This window comes from Dinoponera quadriceps, unplaced genomic scaffold (genome assembly GCF_001313825.1).
Source record: "Dinoponera quadriceps isolate SergipeBrazil2010 unplaced genomic scaffold, ASM131382v1 scaffold3990, whole genome shotgun sequence".
In the NCBI taxonomy this organism is placed as follows: Eukaryota; Metazoa; Arthropoda; class Insecta; order Hymenoptera; family Formicidae; genus Dinoponera; species Dinoponera quadriceps.
Genome location: NW_014557982.1, coordinates 288605 through 309803, shown reverse-complemented (window position 1 = coordinate 309803; position 21199 = coordinate 288605). Strand labels below are relative to the sequence as shown.

General features: G+C 45.0%; 1 protein-coding gene across 1 annotated transcript in view; it reads left to right on the top strand.

Moving 5' to 3' along the window:
• Positions 1-10701, top strand: part of LOC106749560 — a 33048-nt gene extending 22347 nt beyond the window's left edge. The window contains exon 5 of the mRNA XM_014629156.1: positions 9376-10701. Within this exon, the coding sequence (XP_014484642.1) occupies positions 9376-10350 (975 nt within the window). The 3' untranslated portion in view covers positions 10351-10701. The remainder of the gene's footprint in view (positions 1-9375) is intronic.
• Positions 10702-21199: the final 10498 nt, after the last annotated feature.

Sequence of the window (21199 nt, the reverse complement as noted above, 5' to 3'; positions counted from 1 at the left end):
CCCCACGTATTTCTTCGTCCGTCGGGTCCACGTTTCACATTCGAGTCCGACGCGAAGCGGCGAAACCGATCTTGCGCGACGTATCGGTGTCGTGCATAATTAAATTGGACTTCGCGCGCGCTGTTTCCCCGCGATGCGTGGATCCCGCGGATGCGAATTTCACGCAATTAGCACGATGGGGATGAAATTTCCAAAATATATCGTGCGCATGCAGGCGGCGACTCGCGCCCTGGAATTATTCACTCCCTTATTATTCCCCATTTAATTATCAAAATAACGGCGAGCGTTATGACGTTGTGTATCGCCCGAGGGCGGACACGGCATAGCACGTTAAACCAACCAACCTACCGACTGTCGGAAGAGATTCGTAAGCTCGAGAGAGACCGTAATAAGCATCGCAAACCCACCCGAGAGATATATATATATATATATATATATATATATATATATTCCAGACGTTCTCGTACCTTATATATACAGAGTTTACCAAAAGTGTGGAAACGATATCTTAAAGACGAAATAATTGATAAAATAATGGTTCAAACAAAAGTTGTAGGATTTGAAGGGAGATATAGTTAAATTTAACTTTAACTTCGTTGTATAGTCAATAATTCAAAATCATTTCGAGATCAATTACATTTTTTGAATGAAATTATACAGCTTTTTTTAATACAATCCGATTCCTCTGTTCATTTTGCGTACAAAAATATTAGGGTAAGATCATCGAAAAGTGAATATTTATTTCTTATTCTGATATTTTTTAGAACAAGATGAATATCTCATAAGATATTCATTATTCGATGACACCACTTTAACATACAACTTTCATCCGAACCGTTTTCTTGTCAATCGCTTTGTTCTCAAGACATTCCACACTTTTGGTAAGTCCTGTAGAGAACGTTCTGTGCGCGTTGACGTTCCGTGAACTGAACATAAACCGTGAACATCTCAAGAAACAACACAACCGGGGGAACTTTTAACAGGCGTTCCTCGCTGCGAAAGGAATACCGCGCGATCGTCTGCGCGGATTGATCGATCCGCGAGATCGCAGACATCGTCTCCCTCGAGTGAAGTTTAAACGGGCACGCACAACGTCGGCTCGTATATTCACGCGTAAACAAGCCCCGGATGTCGATGTTACTGCGAGCTTACGCGCGAGAAATATATTTTCCGTGCGCACACCAAGCGAGTCACGTAGACGATAAACCTCTCAGTCGGCGTCCCGGCGTGCCGGGCTCTGCCTAGACGCGCATAAATTCGCTCGTATCCTTCATCGCAGCCTTACGATGATCCTACCGCCGTTGTTCAGGCGATCGTGCCATTTTTCAGAATCGCGTGCACGTTCAGTAAGTCAAATCTGTCGATATTTCCGATTCATGGTATTCCGGGCGCGCGAACGCGCACTTTAGGAGTTCTCAAATCTCGTCATAGCCAGCGAACTGCCAAATGCATTCGCACGGGCTCGTTCGTTATTTATGGCGGCGAGTGCGAGATACAAACTGAGATTCAAGGGCCACGTTTGTTACGATTGTTCCGCGCGTGTGTTCCACTCGGCGGCTTTCCACGCGAAACGGATAACGCGCGTTCCCGAGTGGCGGGTCGGCTCCATCCCCGGATGATTGTAGATATTTCATGATTCGGCCCGTACAAAGGAAAGATCGGGCTGGAGCACGCGCGAACACGGGGCAATTTATCATTGAAAGCACCCGGGGATTGTGCGATCTTCACTGATCGATCGATCGCGTCGTCTGTTAACAGCATAACGGATACCCGCATCCGGCGGCCCGTGCCTAAACGTGTTTTCGGATCCTGGTCGTTTTTAATCCGCCCCCGATCGCAATCTACGGAACGAGAGCGCGAACGCGGTGTATCTCTCCGCGAGATTTATCCCGGCTGCTCTATTAGAACATCGAAGAGTTTGCTCTCGTTGGAAACCACCCTAAGTAAAAATTGAATCTCGTGGAAGCTTAGCTACGAGGTAACAGATTTGTCTAACATCGTTACTAGTTAGTGTTCCAAAACTCGATATGTTGATGGGTAGAGTAGAATTTAATTAACCAATCGTGATAAAGAAATCTTCGCTCTTTTTGTTCAATTAAATGCTACTATATCAGTCAACTACAGTTTTGGAACACAGTCAACGTAACGTTCGCTTCTCTCAGTGAGAATCTAGGTAATGGCTGGATGAATAAATTAGATAACGGTTAAACAGAGGAGAAATCACAGAGTTGCGAGATGAAAAATCTCATAACTAGTTGCCAAGCGGTAATATAATGTTCACTTGTATTTTTTTTAGATTTTGCAGAATTTTGTACTAACGTACCGTCAGTTTCGACTTGCTACCTTATTTTTCAATGCTAATGGCGGCTATACAGCAACTAGTTTACCCTGAAAAAGCGGTAAAATTAACGAAATTCTGCTTGTGCTTGTGCTAAATAAGCACAATTTCTTCAAGCACCATGTTTAGTCCGAACAAATGATATGACAATTGGCAATTATGCGACAGCATATGTCCCAGCAAATTATTTTTTTCTCCATATGTTTCATAAATAAATAAAATAAAATTTACAAAATCCTATAATGAAAGAAAAGATTAAATAAAATTTATAAAATCCTATAATGAAAAAAAGATTAAATAAAATTTAGAAAATCTTCTAATCTAAGTTACAGGCGATACAGCGTGATGTTTCGTTACATTATCTCTTCGATCCATCTTCATCCCCCAAGCTCATTATTACCGTCCGTGTCACCTGTGCCAGCAAATTATTTTTCTCTATGCGAACCGAGTTTGGTCCATGAGAACTGGAAATTTTGCTTCCTTCACCAAAACGCGTTTGCTCGTCCATTGTCAGGCAGATCCAACCGAGCCCATTTTTCACAGTGTAGAACAATAATTAACGTTGCTCACTCACTCTCTCGCTCAGCCCGACCTGTGACAAAAACGCGCGAACAAAGCTTCGCCCCGGGCTGCGAATCGAGTCGCTCTCCGATCATGCGAGAATCGCATTCGCGAAGTTTCGGGCTCGTAAAGTCTAGAATCGCATGCACGCGATGGGGAGCTATTTTTATTACGCAACGCAATTATATGTATATCGCGTTGCGCAGAATGGGCTTTGCATCACCTCGCGGAGCCGGGGAAATTCGATGAGCGAACAATACGCCGTGTCTGGAATTGGCTTTAATGCGCGTAGGGCGCGGCGGGTATCTCGTGGTGTCGGTCGTACATACACATATCGCTATTGGATTTACCTGTACAAAGGAATACAAATCACGAATGGGAATGGGAAATGTCCGACAAAATGGGCGAAACTCGCCGGATTCACGACAGTCCGATCGTATTCCGTCGTCGTGTGCGCGCGTGGTTGTGTGTCGCGAACCGTCCATCGAGTTCCCGGCACGTCGCGCTCGTTCATTTGCTCCCATCGCGAAAATCTTCGATTTTCCGATGGAACATACGTGCATACGTAGGTACGTGGGCGCCGTATGGAGGTGCTGCACGTTCACCTTATGGTACGTCGGCGTCCGTATTTTTCCGTTGTATCAATTAAACAGTAACGATGTATAAAAAAATTGCGGGAATGATAACCAGGTTTTGTTCCGGCGGGATGATAAAGGGTATATTAAATATTTGCGCGACAACATGAGCTGGATTTTCCGCACGTGTACGTAACGATGGAGGCAAGGAGGTGAAGAGCGGGGGAGACGTGCACGTGCAACGCGACTCCGCACGTTGGAAAGATACACTCACTCCCGGCGTCCGGGGGCCTCCGAGCAATTATTTTCAGATGGGAATCGCTGTTCGTCAATATGTATTTCTACGTCGATGGTAATTCAATCGCGGAAACGTTCGATTTTCGCGGATTGCATCGGCGTCCACCATGTCGAGCATAGCCGACCTCGATTTCTCTCGAATTGCCCCGAGCAGCCGCATCTCTTAAAATTAACGCGATTCACCGTGATGAGATTCTAGCGAAATCGGAGATAGTGGGTTCTCTCTCTCTCTCTCTCTTTCTCTAACGGTCATATCGTAAGCAGAAGTAACTAAGATTCGACTGGTTGGCTCGACCTGAATCCTAATCACATCACCACTCCTATCTTCTTCTAAGCTCTGAATTCTATTTTATCGGTAAAATGTCTTAAACGTGGGTCCTCAGCCAATCAAGTGATTTTAACCGCTTTTAGGGGCACTTTTATCAATAAAAGAGAGCTCGGAATACGGTTTCTAGAGTAGCCCAAAGCAATATCCTGATTGGTTCTTCAGCTTGAGTTTATGTTTACGGCGAATTCGAGTGCAAATCCAAGTCGAAAATTTGGTCCTACATTAAGTCCATTTAGTTCTACATTAAGTCTTCAAGTGAAGAAAAATGGAAATAACCTCCCATTTGTAGCATCAAATGAGCATTATTAATTATTATTAATTTTATAAATTTATATTTTATAAATTATTAATTTTATAAATTTATAATTTATGAATGATTAATAATGCTTCTTTAATGCTACAAAGGAAATTTGGATCTCCCGAATGGAAATTTTAAATTGTACGTTTAGTTTTCAAGTGTAGAAAACGGAAATAACTTCCAATTTGTAGCATCAAAGTGAACACAATTGAAGACCTTTGAAGACAACTGAACAGACTTAATGTAGAACCGAAATTTCGACTCGGGAAACCTCTTAGGCCTGGAGCATATAGAAAAACCTAAGCATTAAGCAAGTTGACTAATCACAATCGATTACTCTCCTTATGGTTTACGAATAATCGACTGTGGTGGATCAATTTCCTTACTGCTTACGTTTCTCCATGTGCTTCCGTCCCAAGAGCATCCGCACTCGAATTGCCGTAATTGCCGTAACGTAAACATAAGACGTAAGCTTAAGCTGAAGAACCAATCAAGATATTGCTTTAGGTTTGTGTAACGACGTAGCGGAGAGATTAATTAGCAACGCTGATGTAACATAACGCGGAAAATCGAAGGAGGCTGAGACAACGCGTCGCTCGCTTGGCGGTAACCACTTGACCGGTTGCTCTAATGAAACTACGCGGATGAAAACTTGGCGAGAGACACTTGGAGTGATTCGATTTAACCGTGCCCCGTGCGCAAACTACCGTCTCCGCGAGTGTCCCCGATTAACGAGAACTTCCGGCCGGTGGCGAAGTTACAAGGATGGTGCCCTCGAGCGACTTTCGAGCGTGATCGTCGAAGAATCCCCAGGACCTCTCGCTTCGGCTTATACGGGACTCGGTTATCGCTGCGAATCCGCGAAGCGAATCCCGCGGAAGGGCCCCGGAGGGAAGGCCAGATTCAATATTCTCAAAGGGAAATTGGTCGCTCATTTGCAATCGGCCGCTTGCCATTGCTTTCCTAAATTGTCCGGGCGGTACACTCGGCGAGCTTCCCAAGAATTACAGCGGCTCCTCGGTTAGAGACTCTAGAGAGAACTCCGCGAGCGCACATAGAGAGAGAGAGAGACTGGCATATTAACACCTCGCCGATGATCTGTCATGCATATTCCAAACTACGCAAATATGAATACCTCCTTTCTGATAGAGTGAATCGCGGATAAATACAGAGATTCACAGATCTGTGGATTTATGCATTCGAGAGTCTATATACATTTGTGAATCTCGAGAGGTGTGTGACACGTTTTTTGTTTTTCTTTTTAACTCATGGATCCAAAAATCCGTAAATATAGCGAGTCCTTCGTTTGTTTATTTCGTTTATTTAGTTCATTTATTTTATTCTAATAATTTTTTTACTGAGGCGAACAGAATTTGTCTTCACACAGTTCTCGAAATAATCTTGAATAATATTTTGTATGAAACATTAAAACTTCTGATGAGGGCAGTTCTGGAAATGCTTTCATTGATTTTGACGAGTCTCGGATATATTGTAAAAAAATAAGAGATACATATTTTTTATAAGTGCTCCCTTTTCAAATTTTCGTTTACAACTCGTATCTCACAAATGCAATTTCAATTTCAAAAAGTAATCTCATTTCTGTGAATTGTAGACGCCGTGTAATAAGTAGTCGCAGACATATGTCCGTCCTGCATCCGTCTGACCACGCGCGTCTGAATCTACTTACGGCACTGTCTACAATTCCTTAAAATGCGACTTCAGAAAAGAATTTTACTAAATATGGCTGAACCTTGCATTGAATTTTTTTAACTTTTGCTTTCATAAAAATTGGAATCATTAAATCATTAAAAATAAAAAGTACACGGATAAATATAAATATAATTATATAGCAACGATGGTTCCGCCACAACAGTAAAATCATTTCCCCATACATTATAAAATACACGTATATTAAAAAATCTAAACGAATTGTTGTAAAATATACATCAAACATCGAACTTTTGTGCAAAAGATTTTCTCAAATACCTCACCGTTTTCAAGATATTCACTGACACGATTAATTAGCTGCATAAAATCAGCTTCGAAAAATTATTTCAACTGTTAAGCGTGTGCGAGAGAGAGAGAGAGAGAGAGAGGAAAAGAGGGAAGAAACGCTAATGAAAAGTATTCCCCTTATGTTGCTATCTTCTTTACGATACATCAAAGGCTCATGAAAATCATTGAGGGTTATTTCCATTTCTATTTGAGTAAGTTCCGAGCAATTTTTAACTACTTCGATTCTAACATCCACTTACAGATTTCGAATTCCCGTAAATAATAGCTGATCATTTTGAAGGTTTCACTATGTATAAGGTGCGACAGTTATGTTAATGGTCGCGAATGACGAGCGATATTACATCGGATATTCGCGACGAACGTCCGTATAATGAAGCAATATGCTAATCTGCGTATGCCTGCGCGCGAGACATGCACTCCGTCATTACCGAGCGCGGCGCATAGTTATACGACGTTCCGGCAAAGCGCTAACATATTTGCGCCGTATACGTTGCACGTACTTTCGTTTAGAATATATTACCCCGTCTCGCGACTCGCTCGCGTTCTCCGGGGTTCCGTAATCCGACGCAACGGCGTTAAACGATATCACTGCATCGTGCGATTCTCGCGAATGAGAGAGCTGCGACGGAAATACGCCGACGAAAGCAGCTCGCTCGCGATTCCGATCTCGCAGTCGGGCGAATCAATTTCGCGCGAATACTTCCCCGTTAAATTGCGCCCCGGTGCGCGCTGCGTTGCGCGCTGATAAAAAAGAGAGGAAGGATAACGAAAACAGAATCGATCGGATCGTCTAAATTCGAGGGAGAGTGCACAGCGATCGTTCTCGTACATTTCCGACGTTTTCGTCGTTTTATCCGTCGACGGGACGGGTGATAATCCGACATCATTTCTCGCAGTTTCTATCCACGTCCACGCCCGTTGTGAACAAGCCGACACGAGGACGGATTGGAAATCACGCGCGGACTTAATGATGACGAACCGCCTGTCGGTTTCAGATAAATTCCCGGAGATACTTAACGGGTTTCGATGTGTGGTGCTTTACTCGCGATCGGACACCCCGGTACGTCCTCGTCGAACATTCTCCAATAATTAGGATCGTGGGAATTCACCACGCGAGCATCCCGGTCGTATAACTCCGGGAGTTGAGTAATTAGTTCCGCTTCTGGGACTGTTCCGTCGCGCGCGAGAAAGATCGAGCGGAGCTCGCCGATCGATTGGGGAGTTACAGAGGTTTACACCGGATCTCGCCATTTTATCTTAACTTCCGATTTGTCCCGATCGACGCGATTTCCTCCGCTTATGCATGCTGCGTGTCATATCGGTGTGTTGCTTTAGCGGTGCAAGCTTACGAGATGGAGAGAGAGGGAGACGACGAGAAACACTGAGAAAGAGAGAGAAGGGGGGACACTTGAAATTGAGTGGAGCATCCCGAAGTACGCGGCTCTCCGTCTGCTCTTGCATAATGCATGTAAATGCGGCGCATCATCTTTGCCCTTTCAACGAAGCCGGGAGTCCTGGCTGCCGTAATCTCGGAAGATGCAGCGCCCGTCGCTTCTTATAGAACGCTCGACGGTACCAATTCACTCGCTCGCTCGCTCGCTCACTCAGTGTCCGGAATAACATACTCGTGACTCACAATGAGTGTGTACGTTGCATGCCGGAAGTCTCCGTTTGCACAGTATCCTCGATAGTTGGTGCGGCTCGATGAGCTGCGGGCGGCGTCGTAAATCTTAAAACGGGTCTTATTTTGGCCCCTCGGGAGAACCTTGCGAAGCAATCTCCCTGGCCGATATAATAGAATTCGATAGAATAACGTTGCACCCCATTTCGGCCCCGACACTCCTACGAAGCGGCATCCATTGTGTGGATGTCGCACACGCGCATGCGAAATCTTTATTCTGGGAAGGAGCGATATTGTCCTTCGGGCTAATCGCGGGACGTATAAACCGCGCATTACGAAACAAATTTCGTTCGTTATCGTGACAATACCCTCGTGGTCATTAAACGGCCGTGTCGCGTTTAGCAAGTCGCGTCAACGTGCCTCCCTGCACACGTTCGTTCCCGACCGGGTCACGTCCGCCCGGCACATTTCCGCCGAGACAACACACCCCGTTACACAGCTCCGGGGTCTAAATATCTCCATGGGAATACCACCATGGCCGACATAACCGTGATTCATTGACTATGGATATCTTGAGGGAGAAAAGGAAGAAGAAAGAGCGAGAGAGAAAGAGAGAGAGAGAGAGAGAGAAAGACATATCTCGCAAGCACTCTGTGCACTTAGTATTTTATTTAACGAAGAAGGAGGCGACTATTGCGGCCTGTTGCATTATTCAGTTATTGCGAGTGGAGCATTCGTGGCATCTGGATGTTTAATTGCAATATGAATCACCGGGAATATATTCGCAGAAGTTGTAAATTCGTTCGTTTGGAAGTTATTAACGTTAACATGCGCGACCCGAAGATACTTAACACATTAATGATTTAAATAATTCTGAACTATTTTTTAAAAAAAGTCTGTAATTACAAGTGATAAGCTAAGAGTTGAAAGGAGAATACCGGGCAGTACAATTATAAATATTATCTAGGAATGAAAATATAAATAGAAAATACAATACAAGCGAAGAAAATATTTTAATCCGATTTTCTACGTGAGCACGAGACGTTTTTCTTACATCAACGTATGAACGTTGACTTCTTACTCTGAAAGAATTATGATAGTTCGACAGCTGTGCAATTTTTATTCGCATTTCTATTTATATTTCAGCATTTTTTTCTTTCACTAACAACTATACATACAACCTACAAAAATATTCATCTTTCTAGCGTACAAATGAATGCAGACAGAAGAATATAAGCTCATGTTTCTTCAATAAAAAGAAATGATTGTGAACGACGTTTGACACAGATCGTGCGAGCCGACCGGCAGGACTTGTCGTCAGAACGGATCTCTTGTTCGCAGCACCGCAGCTACTCGAAATTCAACATCCACTGCCTGGAGCACCCGGTGCACCAGACGAGCTTCGGCTCGGCCGGGCCGACCGCCCGGTTGCGGCAGAACAGCGTGTTCGTGGGCTCGAGCGCGTCGTTGCTGCCGATGGGCCGGGAGACGCCGCGGCGCGCTAAGAGCGCCTTCGACCTGCAGTCGTTGGTGTTGGCGGAGGGCGTCGTCGCGCGGCGCGACGACGACGAGGAGGACGAGCGCGACGGCGACACCTTGAGGACGCTCTGCTCCATCGGCGAGACGTCGCAGCAGCAGCCACGGCCGCTGCAGCAACGCGATCGTCGGTCGAGCGCCTGTTACTTCGACCGCATGGACGTGTTGGCGAGGCCGACGACGCAGCGCGAACGCGGCATGAGCGTCTGCCAGTTCGACCGTACGGACGTGCTGGCTCGGCCGACGTTGCTGCATCAACGCGAACGCGGCATGAGCATCTGCCAATTCGACCGGATGGACGTGTTGGCGCGGCCGTTGCTGCAGCGCGACCGCGGCATGAGCATTTGTCATTTCGACCGGATGGACGTGTTAGCGAGGCCCGTGTCGTTGCAACAGCGCGAACGCGGCAACAGCATCTGCCACTTCGACCGGATGGACGTCCTGGCGAGGCCCACGCTGATGTCGGGGAAGTCGCTGCTGCGCGAGCGGCGCGTCAGCGTGTGCAACTTCCTCGAGCGGAGCCACGACGAGACGAGCAGGGGCCTGCTGCAGCGGGACAGACGGCTCAGCGTCAGCAACGTCGACAAGATCGAGACCTTGGGCAAGTCCTCGTCCAGGGATTTCCGCAGCAGCGTCAGCAACGTCCTGGTGGAGCGGCAGGACGGCCAGCCGAAGTCCGCCCGCGACAGGAACAACGGCTCCTCCACGTACCACTTCGATCGTCCGTCCTGCAGCAAAACACCTGACGTCGTGCTCGGGTACAAAGCGACCTGCGTCTAATCGCACGTTATGGTAACCCCGATAACCGTGACGTTTTCACCGGCCGGTTTCAGAGAGAATCCGCGCTTGAGAAATCACACCGCGTGGTTAACCGCTTTGTTTCTCGACGGGATCCCTTATCGCCGGTATTATCGCCTCCTTAGTATATCCTTTTCGGAACGCACCGTCTCGCCCCCATGGCGCCCTTATCGCGCCAGCCAAAGCGGTGTGTGATAACTATCCTAGGAGATAGCCCCCCGAAACGGCTTCTGGTTTCCCTCATTTCCTGCCGCAGAACGCGATAAACGCCGTTTGGTGCTCGCGACCTTCCTTAAGCGATACCGCGCGCACGAAATTAACATTTTCACCGCGGTGCAGTCGGTCGACACTTATGGAAAATTAATCTGGGGGGGGGGGGGGCGGCGGGTTNGGGGGGGGGGGGGGCAGCGAGTTTTACGGTGTTGCAGCAAGTGCATGAACGTACAGGGTGCTCCTTAGGTACCGTTTGATATTTTACACGGTGAACAATTTCGCGTTAAATTTAACATATTTCTCACATGACCTTTCTTCCGAAACGCTCACTTGAATGTTCGCGTTAATTTAACGTAAGATGAATGTGTTAAGAAGTAACACAAGTAGCGTGTCAAAAAGTTAAGTTAAGTTTAACACTCACGGTACTCAAGAAACACCCTGTCCATTTATTTATTTGCCACGACAGCGTAAACAAATGTTCCGTCCCTCGGAATTATTTTTCGCGGCGGCCAAACTGTTAACAGACTTAACAGAAGTTGCTTCGTGCAATACATATTTTGTAATTTTTCGCAGAGATTACTCGCAAAATTATTCTTTTCGCGAGCGGCCGCTAGAGCAGCCGTTCGTTGCGAAAGGGTTAAACGCGTCGATCACCTTAAAACACGCGGTTCTGCGGAGATCAGTCGATGAGACGCGCTACGGAAGCAGCGAGCCGTTCCTTCTTTCCCGCCGGGATTCCTTCGCGTACCGCCGACACGGGGACATTGTTTTGCTCGTTTCTACTTTTTTCCTTTTTCCGCGTTTCGTTTAGCCACGGGGCAAGCGTAGCAGTGAAACTACCGCGCGTCGATTCGGACGGCTCGGTCGCCTCATGAATGATACATGACGGACGTTTCGACCAATTCGCCGGGGAGCACCGTGGAATCCGCCGTTCGTTACTCGACGGTTCGTTAACGGTGCATTCGAGAGTTTTAAACCGGGCGACGAGAACCGCACTCGTGCGCCGGTCGATTTCCACGGTGAACGAGCGGGATGGAGATCACGAGCGGACTCCTCGATCGCAAGCCGGGTCGTCTCGCGCATTTCCGGCTCTTGAAGCGTTCCCTGACCCGGCCCGGGACTTTTAATTAACCGGTCTTCGATAATCGCGGTCTTACGAGCGAGCGTGGTACAATGATGCCAGTCCTACGAGAGGAAAACCGAAAGCTTTAAAGAACCGATCGACCAATTGACTTCTTCTCTTCGTCTCGTTCTCCTCTCCTAGCTCTTTCTCTATCTATCTATTCTCGTAGACGTAATTGTAAACGGAGATCCTCTCTCTCTCTCTCTCCTTTTTACTCTCTTTCTCCTACTTATTCTACTTCTCCTTCTCCTCCTTGCGGGACGCAAGCCGTCGTAGGAGCGAACCGTAGAAACTAGTCTATTCTTCGGAGACGAGGTCCCGTATAGCCACCTCCTCCGACTCGTAGACATACGTACGGGCTCTCGCGAATTGTCTGCACGCAATAGCAGCGTGTTAAGGTTGATTCTCACCACCCGCCTAGATGGTAGCAGATGAGTGTATGTCGATCCTGCGTAAAGCATCCCGCCATGGTTTTGTATTAGGATGACGACGATGGATGCTGCGAATATTCCAACAAAAAAGGACCGAAGAATGTTTTGACGGAGGATCGGCGGACTCCTGTTTGCCGCCGCCTCGACGGATACACGGTAAATGTTTTGCGTCAAATTTAACATATTTCACGTGTCCCAAACGGTCCACACAAATATTTGTGTTAATTTAATGCAAGTTTGAATATGTTGAAAAGTAGCACAAATATTACGTGAGAAATTGACGTAAAATTAATATTCATAACATGTTAAACGAAGTATAAAATGTATTATTTTAATACTTATACATGTTGAATATTGGCTCAACGGGAATTATATTGAGATAATATAAGTACAATACGTCCAATTAACACACGGGTATGTTAAAAGTTTCACACCAAAACTTTAACAAGGACCGACTTTTCACACAGTAGTGGAAAATGTTTTTCTACCGTGTAGTGAGAATTAACCTTAAACCGGTGGGCGCGACCGCGCGCTCGCACACCCAAGATCGTTCGATCCTGCAGAACTCGTCAAAAACGCCATCGAGCACACGACATCCACGCACGACGAAAGAGAACGACACATGCTCAGGGATTATTTAAAAGGTGAACAAAGCAAAAAAAAACGATCCCGAAAAAGAGAACCTTTTCACCCCGTCTAGTCGGCCTCCGCGCTTAGTGCGGAGCCATCGGGACGCGCATTCGGTTTTTCACGCGCAATCGAGCGTCGGTTGCAAAGTCCGTTAATTTGGCGAATTATTTCTTATTCATACGATTGGATTTTGTTCCTTCCGCGCGTATCGACCGATGATTCGCGTTAATTGCGCGCGTCGCGTGCAACCGGACTTCTCTCGCATTTCTCTCGGTGTCACAAGAAGAAAACAAGAAAACGTCGCACAGTTCTCGCCTCACAGTGTTGCCGCAGAATATCGTAAAGTACAAAAAACGCTCGGTGAACCAACCATTACTATTCTAAAATTCCGTCGTACGCAATAGAGAGGTAACTATATATCATCGTCGTCATATCTTCACGAATATATATCCATTTTACGATATATATGTATATATATATACATATATACATAACGAAATGACATATTTTGAATAATTGATAGTTTTACTACATGACGCATGCACACTCACATTCACACGCGCGCGTGCGTGTACGCGACTATACGCGTACTGATATGGCACATACACACACACATACACATATACACACAGATATTTTCAGAGAGCCTACATATTTTTATCTATCGAACTGTAAAAGCAGATTTTAACCTAACGAGAGAGAGATTACTCATAGATACTAGTTCCTTCGATGTTGAACGTTTACACGTGGCGTGTGCGTTCGATATTAGAGGGTTTCTAGAGGGTGATTAATAGTCGCGTGACCATTTATAGTGCGTGCGAAATGAAGGAGACCCCATGGCCGGCATTATGTCCCTTTCTGCCGTCAGTTTGGGAGTTCTTGTTAAAAGAAAGTTAGACAAGAAGAGGATATAATCCGGCCTCAAAGGGGACGTTGATTTCATTTATTCAGGACCACCGTCTGATTTCCGAACTCTTTATTTCACTTGAATTAAAATTGCAACGAAGTCGTCATGTGTATACGTGTATTAGCAGGGGAAAGTGTTTGAGATGTTGAATTCCGTGGGAGAAATCGGTCCTCGATGCGAAGTGAGAAATTATCGTCAAATTCCTACGCGCACTTATGCGCAGTGCGAATTATCAGCGACTGTTACATCATTTTGTTCCTGTCTCGACATAATCGCACGGCTATAATCGAAGAGTTTGGCTCAATAACATACTAAACTACGGAGAAATGAGAAAGCTACGTACCTTACTTACCGTAGTTAATATGTTATTGTTCCGGTCATATGTTATTGAACCGGTCAATTGTAATTACGAAGTGATGACGAGAGGGTATTGTCTCTTTTAAAATGTATTATAACATTTCTCGCGATCAGAGCGCGAGCGTTTATCTCTATTATCAAATTTTATCGATCTATTACAACTAGCTCACTCTCATGTCAGCTATCGGAATTCATTAACAACGGGACCTTCTAATTAGTCAGTAACAAGACGTAGAATAAGATATACATATATATATATATATATACGTAGTCACGTTCAGACCAAAGATAAGCTTTAAATTTAAGACTATTATGCGATATTATGTGAGGAAGCGTGTCATAAGATTATAGGCGAGGGCTTAACTGGCTAATAGAAAGCTCACGAAAACAGAAAAGTTCTATGAAGTTTTAAAAGAGTTTTAAAAGAGTTTTAAGCACACACATAGGTCCGCATACTTATCGTCTTCGAAATATCCCGTTCTTTACTTCGTGAATTAAATTCTTCATATGATCATGCTGTGCATTAATTAATGATATCTCAGACAGTTCAAAATGTCAAAAACAACTTAAAGTAACAAATTCAATTAATTCCCAGACACATGAAATTCACAAGGAACTCTTGCGTATTTCCTCTTTTTCCTATAAATCGCGCCCACTAAAAAAAGCTGACTAGCTCTTAACAAGTATTTATTCACGATTTAAACCACCGAATTTTCTCAGTTTCGATCGCAAATGAATTCCCAATTCAACCGAAGACGGTCGGTACTTCCTGTCGCGATGATCTAATTTTGCGAATTAATTATTCAACTTTAAAAAAGAACGAGCGCACGTTTGTTAGAAGCACGGCAGTCTCGGCTTTCCAATGGTCTTCGTTTCACGTCGCTATGGCGTCTAGAAATGTAGATATCGACGTTTCCGTCCGACCGCGTTCTCAATCGTCCCGATGCTACTATCAAACGGCGACACTTGCTACGCACGTGAGTGGGCGCAGGTCCCACAGCATGTATAATAGACTCAGCACACTGTACACTTTCATACGGAATAAGTTTGGCTGAGCTGAGAGAAAGGCAAAACATCGGGGATTATCCGTCCTTTGCGCGCACTCTTGACAACGACGGCCGACTATTGTCGATCAGCTGAGTACATGTTGCAGACATTGTCCGAGAAAGTGGAACACGCGGTGTAATTATAATCGATCCGAGTGTTAGACAAACGTTTGCAACGCGTGAAGTGTTTTCAGATAATATGGAGATTACGTTTACACGTATTCTCGCTGTCACGAGTCATGCGTCAATTAGTCGCTATCAATAGGTGATTGCGCATTCGACCTGCGCAGATGAGGAAGGAAAACCCCGGCATTTCGCCTCTCTCACTGTTCTGCCAAGCTGCTGAGTTGCATGCTGAGTCTAATATATATGTCTATAGTAGGTCTGCGCCATAATGTACACTCGGCAACAGTGGATCGTTCAGTAGGCGCTGTGAGACCGCGCAGCATCTCTTCGTTCATTCACTGTTGCCGAGTGTACTTCTGAAACGAAGACCTGTCCTCACTTCACAGCGAGCCGCAAATTCATTCATGCAATTGTTGCACATGCGCAGTAGAAATAGCCTTCAGCGAGGTCGTTTACCTCGCTCGCTATCAATTTGCTACGCGTCCGTGTGCGATAAACACTGTTCTCGACGCGCAGCGCGACAAAGTGAGTTGTTTACCCGTAACGCGTTGTCGAGATTTTTTAGACGGGATGTAACTCGCGAACGAATTGACGTAGACGTGAAACAAAAAGCAATCTTCCTGCGGCGTACGATCCTGCGTATGCGCGTGTCGCTTATTTTACTTACAGGACGACCACGAAGTCATGCGTCGCGCGACAAGTCAGAGTCGGGGAATTTTGTATAGGACGCATCACCCTTCTCACCTCCGCGGCAGAAATTTTCCTGAAATAAATAACGTCCAAACTAGTTTCAATATTAAAATCTAACACCTTCTTCCATCCTTTCTTAATTTCCGTCTTCCGTCGTGACGATAACGAGATCAATATTATTACTATGAACCGAAGCAGAGGAATAATCGGGACGCGGCTCGCGAAATGAAAAGCCGATTAGTTTGCGGAGCTGTATGTTATTGAAATTTTCTCATCTGCTTCGGCGAGCTCGATCAGCCGGAGTTCAGTCTTTGACTGTAATCTTGGAACGCCCCGCATAGTACGTACGGATTACTCGTGAATTACATTAATTTCGCGACGCCACGCCAAGGCGCGCCTCAATGCAACACGTTCGTATTTGAAACCCTCGACGAATTAGACTGTTCCAATCAAAAGAACTCGAGTTCTAAGAGCGTAACGCGTATTTTTTCATGGGCGATCCCGATAGGTACTGAGACATGCATTTCTTGCGTAGGCACTTTTTCTCCAGCACAACAGTGCAGTACGCTGCATTTATTTTATCTGTTTAATTATCTGTTACGTAACTCTTGCACGACGAATGGCCGTTGTGAACTTACTTACAGAACGGTTCCAACAGTTTTCCTTCGAACCGTAGGAATTTTTTCCAACAATTGTCCTTATTTTATTTTTATCTTATTTATTTATTTACGAAAACTCATTCCTTTCGTACAATAGATTAAACAAGTGTTACATTAGCACTTAAATTATCCGGTTGAGTAATTCCTCCTTGAGTAATTCTTCAGTACTCCCGATAATTCTTTCAATGTTTTTCAATAATTTCCCGAACGAATGCGTTACGAGAAGCGTTACGGGGAAAAGTGCCCGAGCCGTTCTGCAAACGAGTGTGCGTTAATTTCGAATAGCGAGGTTGCCAAATAATGTTAACGTTACCAACAGCTGTCGTCGCCACTAACGTCGATTGCTCTACAAATTCCGCGAGATCCGAGGATACCCGTGAGAATATCAGGCGGTTCATTTTGTTTCCTCTTTTCCATTCTTTCTTTTATCCTTCAGACCGCGTTTGGGAATTTCGAAAGTACGATATCGATGCACTGTGTATGAATGAGAACAGTAGCGTCGAGCTTTGGACGCGGCGTATGGACGTATGATGATGGATGATTAAAGAGAGACTAAATCCGGCGCGGAGAGCGATCCGCGAACCGGACGAGCGATTTGGCGTAAGAGCGTTTATTACTCTAATTAATGCTTTAACGAATGCAACGTAATTCGTTGCAGCGCAGCCGGCAGCCCGTTTTGTCTGCGTGGCGCGTGTTCGCTCAGTTTGTCAGATTCAATTCCCAGACCCGATTCGAATCACGGCGACCAAATGACACAGAGCGTTTTCAACGACGTTCTGTTAAACGGCGCGTGTATATTCGAGGCTGCAACGTTTGTGTACGCGGTATTTCCCTCGCGGGAATTGCTTAATTGATTAATACATCAGCCGGCCGGCTCTTATTTCCCGCACGTGTTTGATAACGCGCGAAAATATATCGAATTATTTATTTATATGAATTTTGCCGTATCTCGTGTAATTTCTAGGTTATAGTATTATTTTGTGAATATTATGTTAGCGAATGACTTTTTTACAATAAACATTGTTTGAAAAGACTCGAGGGAGCGGATGCTTTTAGTGAAGAGACGTAATTCCGAATTTCATATGGAAGTGAATGAATTCTTTTCTGTTTACCGTGACAATATTTAAACGGCGACCGTCGATGGATTAATCCCACCGATTATCCCGCCTCCGTTGTTATTTTTAAGAAACGCGAAGTGACACACCGGACAAACGAAAAGCCCGTCCGCGCGTTCTTCGCGAGCTTCCAGCGGAATTGCCCGCTGGCTACGGATAAAGTTCGGAGGCGGCGGCGGCGGACGAAATGCACTGCCCTCGTGCGAAGCCCGGCTTCGCTCTTCCGCTAGCCGGAAATTTCCGTGAAAGCCCTCAATTTCGAAATATCCTGGCGTGCCGCGGCGCACCTTATCGTACGACGATCATGAGACTCGTTATCCCGAAACTAGCGGACTTTTAAAGCGCGCGAACGTGACACTCTTCCGCCGCACTTCGGGGAGCCCTCCTATTCAATTTGCCGAACTTTGAAATTCAACGAGGCGGAATAATTAGTGCCGCCTTACGTTTCTGTCCTCGTGTCGTGTATTTCCGCATGTCTCTCATCCAACGTTGAATTTCACGCGAATTTTATTTCGAAGAAAAGAACGTTCCTGCCACTTTTGTAATCCTTCCGCGTGGCTCTGACGAGTCATTCGCTTTCTTTCTTCTTGCGATAATTGCGAATGATCGTTTCTTTCGAGTTTCACCTTCAGGCGCGTACTGTGAAACATATGTAAGTGTTCTTTGTCAATCTTGACAGGCTGTGGATACATTGTAGAATAACTAGAAATAAAAGACATGTAATTTTCTATATGTGCTTTCGCACGTTCAATTTCTTCACTTTTTGTTCATTTTATTTGTTCGCTTGTTTTCTATTCGTGCTGTCGCACGTATAAACCTGTGAATTCGATAATATTGATTATAAGAGAACATTTTTGACACATGTATCGAAAATATTTTAACGGTTTAAATGTTTTAAATGTTACAAAAGTGTTTGGAAAGTGTTGTCACTGTTCAAATGTTTTAAATATTTAAATTTGTTAACAAAAGTCTCACAATATCCCGTGCTCTTTTTAACAATGTATTTGGATTTCTCAAAAATATCAGTTTTCACCATACCTGCAAATCTCGAATGATGTTTTTGAAAAAATATAAATGCAGAACTACAAAGTTTATTAAATGTATGAAACCTATATCGAAAATATTTTCCCTCTCTCTTTCTCTCTCTCTCCCTCTCTTTTCCTCTTTCTCTCTCTCTCTCTCTTTCTCTCCCTTCCGATTTGGAAGATACCCCTTTACAATCAATTTTATCGAATTACTCTAGACGAGTTGTTTCAATTTCCAATGCGCGAGGAAGCACATATATAATCAGACACACACACACACACGCGCGTCTTTTATTTTTAGCTGCTCTACGACCATATCCAAGACCCATCAAAATCGGCGAGGGACACCACCATGTGTTTCCTTGTTATATATCCTGACGTTGTTCCGACGTGACGCGCGGATTACCTTTACGATCGCGTTAAACTGTTTGAGCACTGAGGAAACAAGCGCCTCAAACTGTTTAATACGACCTATCAATATTATCGACTAAACGTCAAATTCCTCCGCGATGTATATACAACATGGCTGTTCCTCTCTACCGCTTCAATCCGTCACTTTTTTCCAGCCCCTACTGCAAAATATCCTGCCATTTCCGTTCCATACCCGAGCCATCGGATCATCGTACGCCGACGCGTGCGTGACAAACAAAACTACGTAGTCGAGATTCCGCATTTTCGTTGTCTGCGAAACGCTCGTTATTTCCGCGCGATCCAACGATTATGACGTCTGCCGCGGCTGGACGCATCAACGAGGACATAAAGGAGCACCGTTCGCCGCCGCATAACGCGAACATTAAGCGCAAATTGTCGCACTTTGCAACAATATTCGCGTTTCTCTTCCTAAGTGTGCACCTTTTTTTCTCCCAACGACGTCGTTATCGGTTTAAAAACGGATTGCACCGTCGGAATTTACGTATACTCTTGCCGTTCTCTTTTTACACCCTAAAAACGGATGGCGCCACCGGAATTTACCTGTATCTTCGCTGTTTATTTTTACCGTTGATTAAATTTCTCTCAAAACGTGCTTCTCCCGTTTTAGATGCGACTCGCGCGGTCGAAACGCCGTGCTCGTAGGCGACGCGTTGCCCGCGGACTTCCTTTTATTTCGTTCATCTCGGAGAATTTTACGAATATCCCGCATACCGCGCGCGCACTCGGCTGCGATCACACGTATGGTGAAGATCGCACGCGATCCGCAAGAACACGCAAGAACACGCCGCCGTTAGTTAACATTTTCCGTGACATTCCGTTCCCGGACAACGCCCCGAGAATCCGTAAATTAATTTCGCGCGACAAAATGAAACGCGCAGGTAGAATATATGGCGTATGGTAAGCAGGCCCGTCGGAGACGGAATCGCCGATATTAGCGTGCGACTTGAATTTCCTCAGAAGGATAAAGTAAAGTTCTACCTGCAATAGTTGAAAGAAGGAAAAAGTGGGGAGGGAGGGGTTTCAATTAAAAAAATTAAAAACGGGGCTAAAAGATTGGAGAAGCGGAGGAAATGGAGCGATACGAGATCGAGGAAACTTCGGCGGGTAAAATCGTGCACACCCATCTGGAATTTGTTCCCTCAAAGGAATTCGAATTACACGCTGATGTCTTTTTCAAGAATTTTCTTAACAGCGAAAGAGGAAATTCCCTGTTTCAACGGTAATTTTGCAAAATGTCGGGGAACGTCGTTTCGTTAGGACTTTTTTCATTTCGGTGAAAGATTCTGAAAAAATGCAGTGGATTTTTGACAGATCAATGCGACCGTGATGTTTCTATGGAGTTGTACGTAATCGGATGGGGAGGAGGCAACATCGAAGATTCGCAAGATCACGCACCGGTTTAACATTTTGCCTCCGTATCAGGCACGTTCCACTTAAGACCGTAGCTTTTTCTCACCGTTGTTGAACGAACTCGAAACTGGGGCGACTATTTCACTGTCGTCGCGGTCCGCTGCCGGACGGGGATGGGAGAAAATAAAACGGGGTGCGCCTCGGCGAAGGCAGGTGAACTTGCGAGATTCGAGGAGACGAGGGGCTCATGAAGGAGATATGGTAACGGTCCGCTGGCAGCTATCAGAAGTTTCAAGGCGTTTGCGACAGAAGACGAAAGAAGCGAGCGAGTAAAGAAGAAGTCTCAGAAGATTTGGTTTTTGGTTTATTTTTTTAAGGTAAGTTATTATTTTCTGACGAATATTCAGTACGTCATTAGCGTTGACTGAACGCAGAATGGAAAAATGTCGAAACTTCTCAATTCTCCGTTGCGTCGTATTGCGATTTCTGGCTCGTTTTTACAACGAACGAATATAATAACGAACGAATAGAAAAATGGTTCAAAACGAGTAACTTTTTATTCTTTCTTAATTTACTACATGACGATTCAAGATTTACTATTATTGTTAGAAAGCGAAGAGATTAAAAATTTAGATTGAAAATTAAGATTTAAAATTTACCATGAATATGTAAATAAAATTTTCGCCAGTATATTTTATAACACATATTGTGTAGCATTACTATTTTC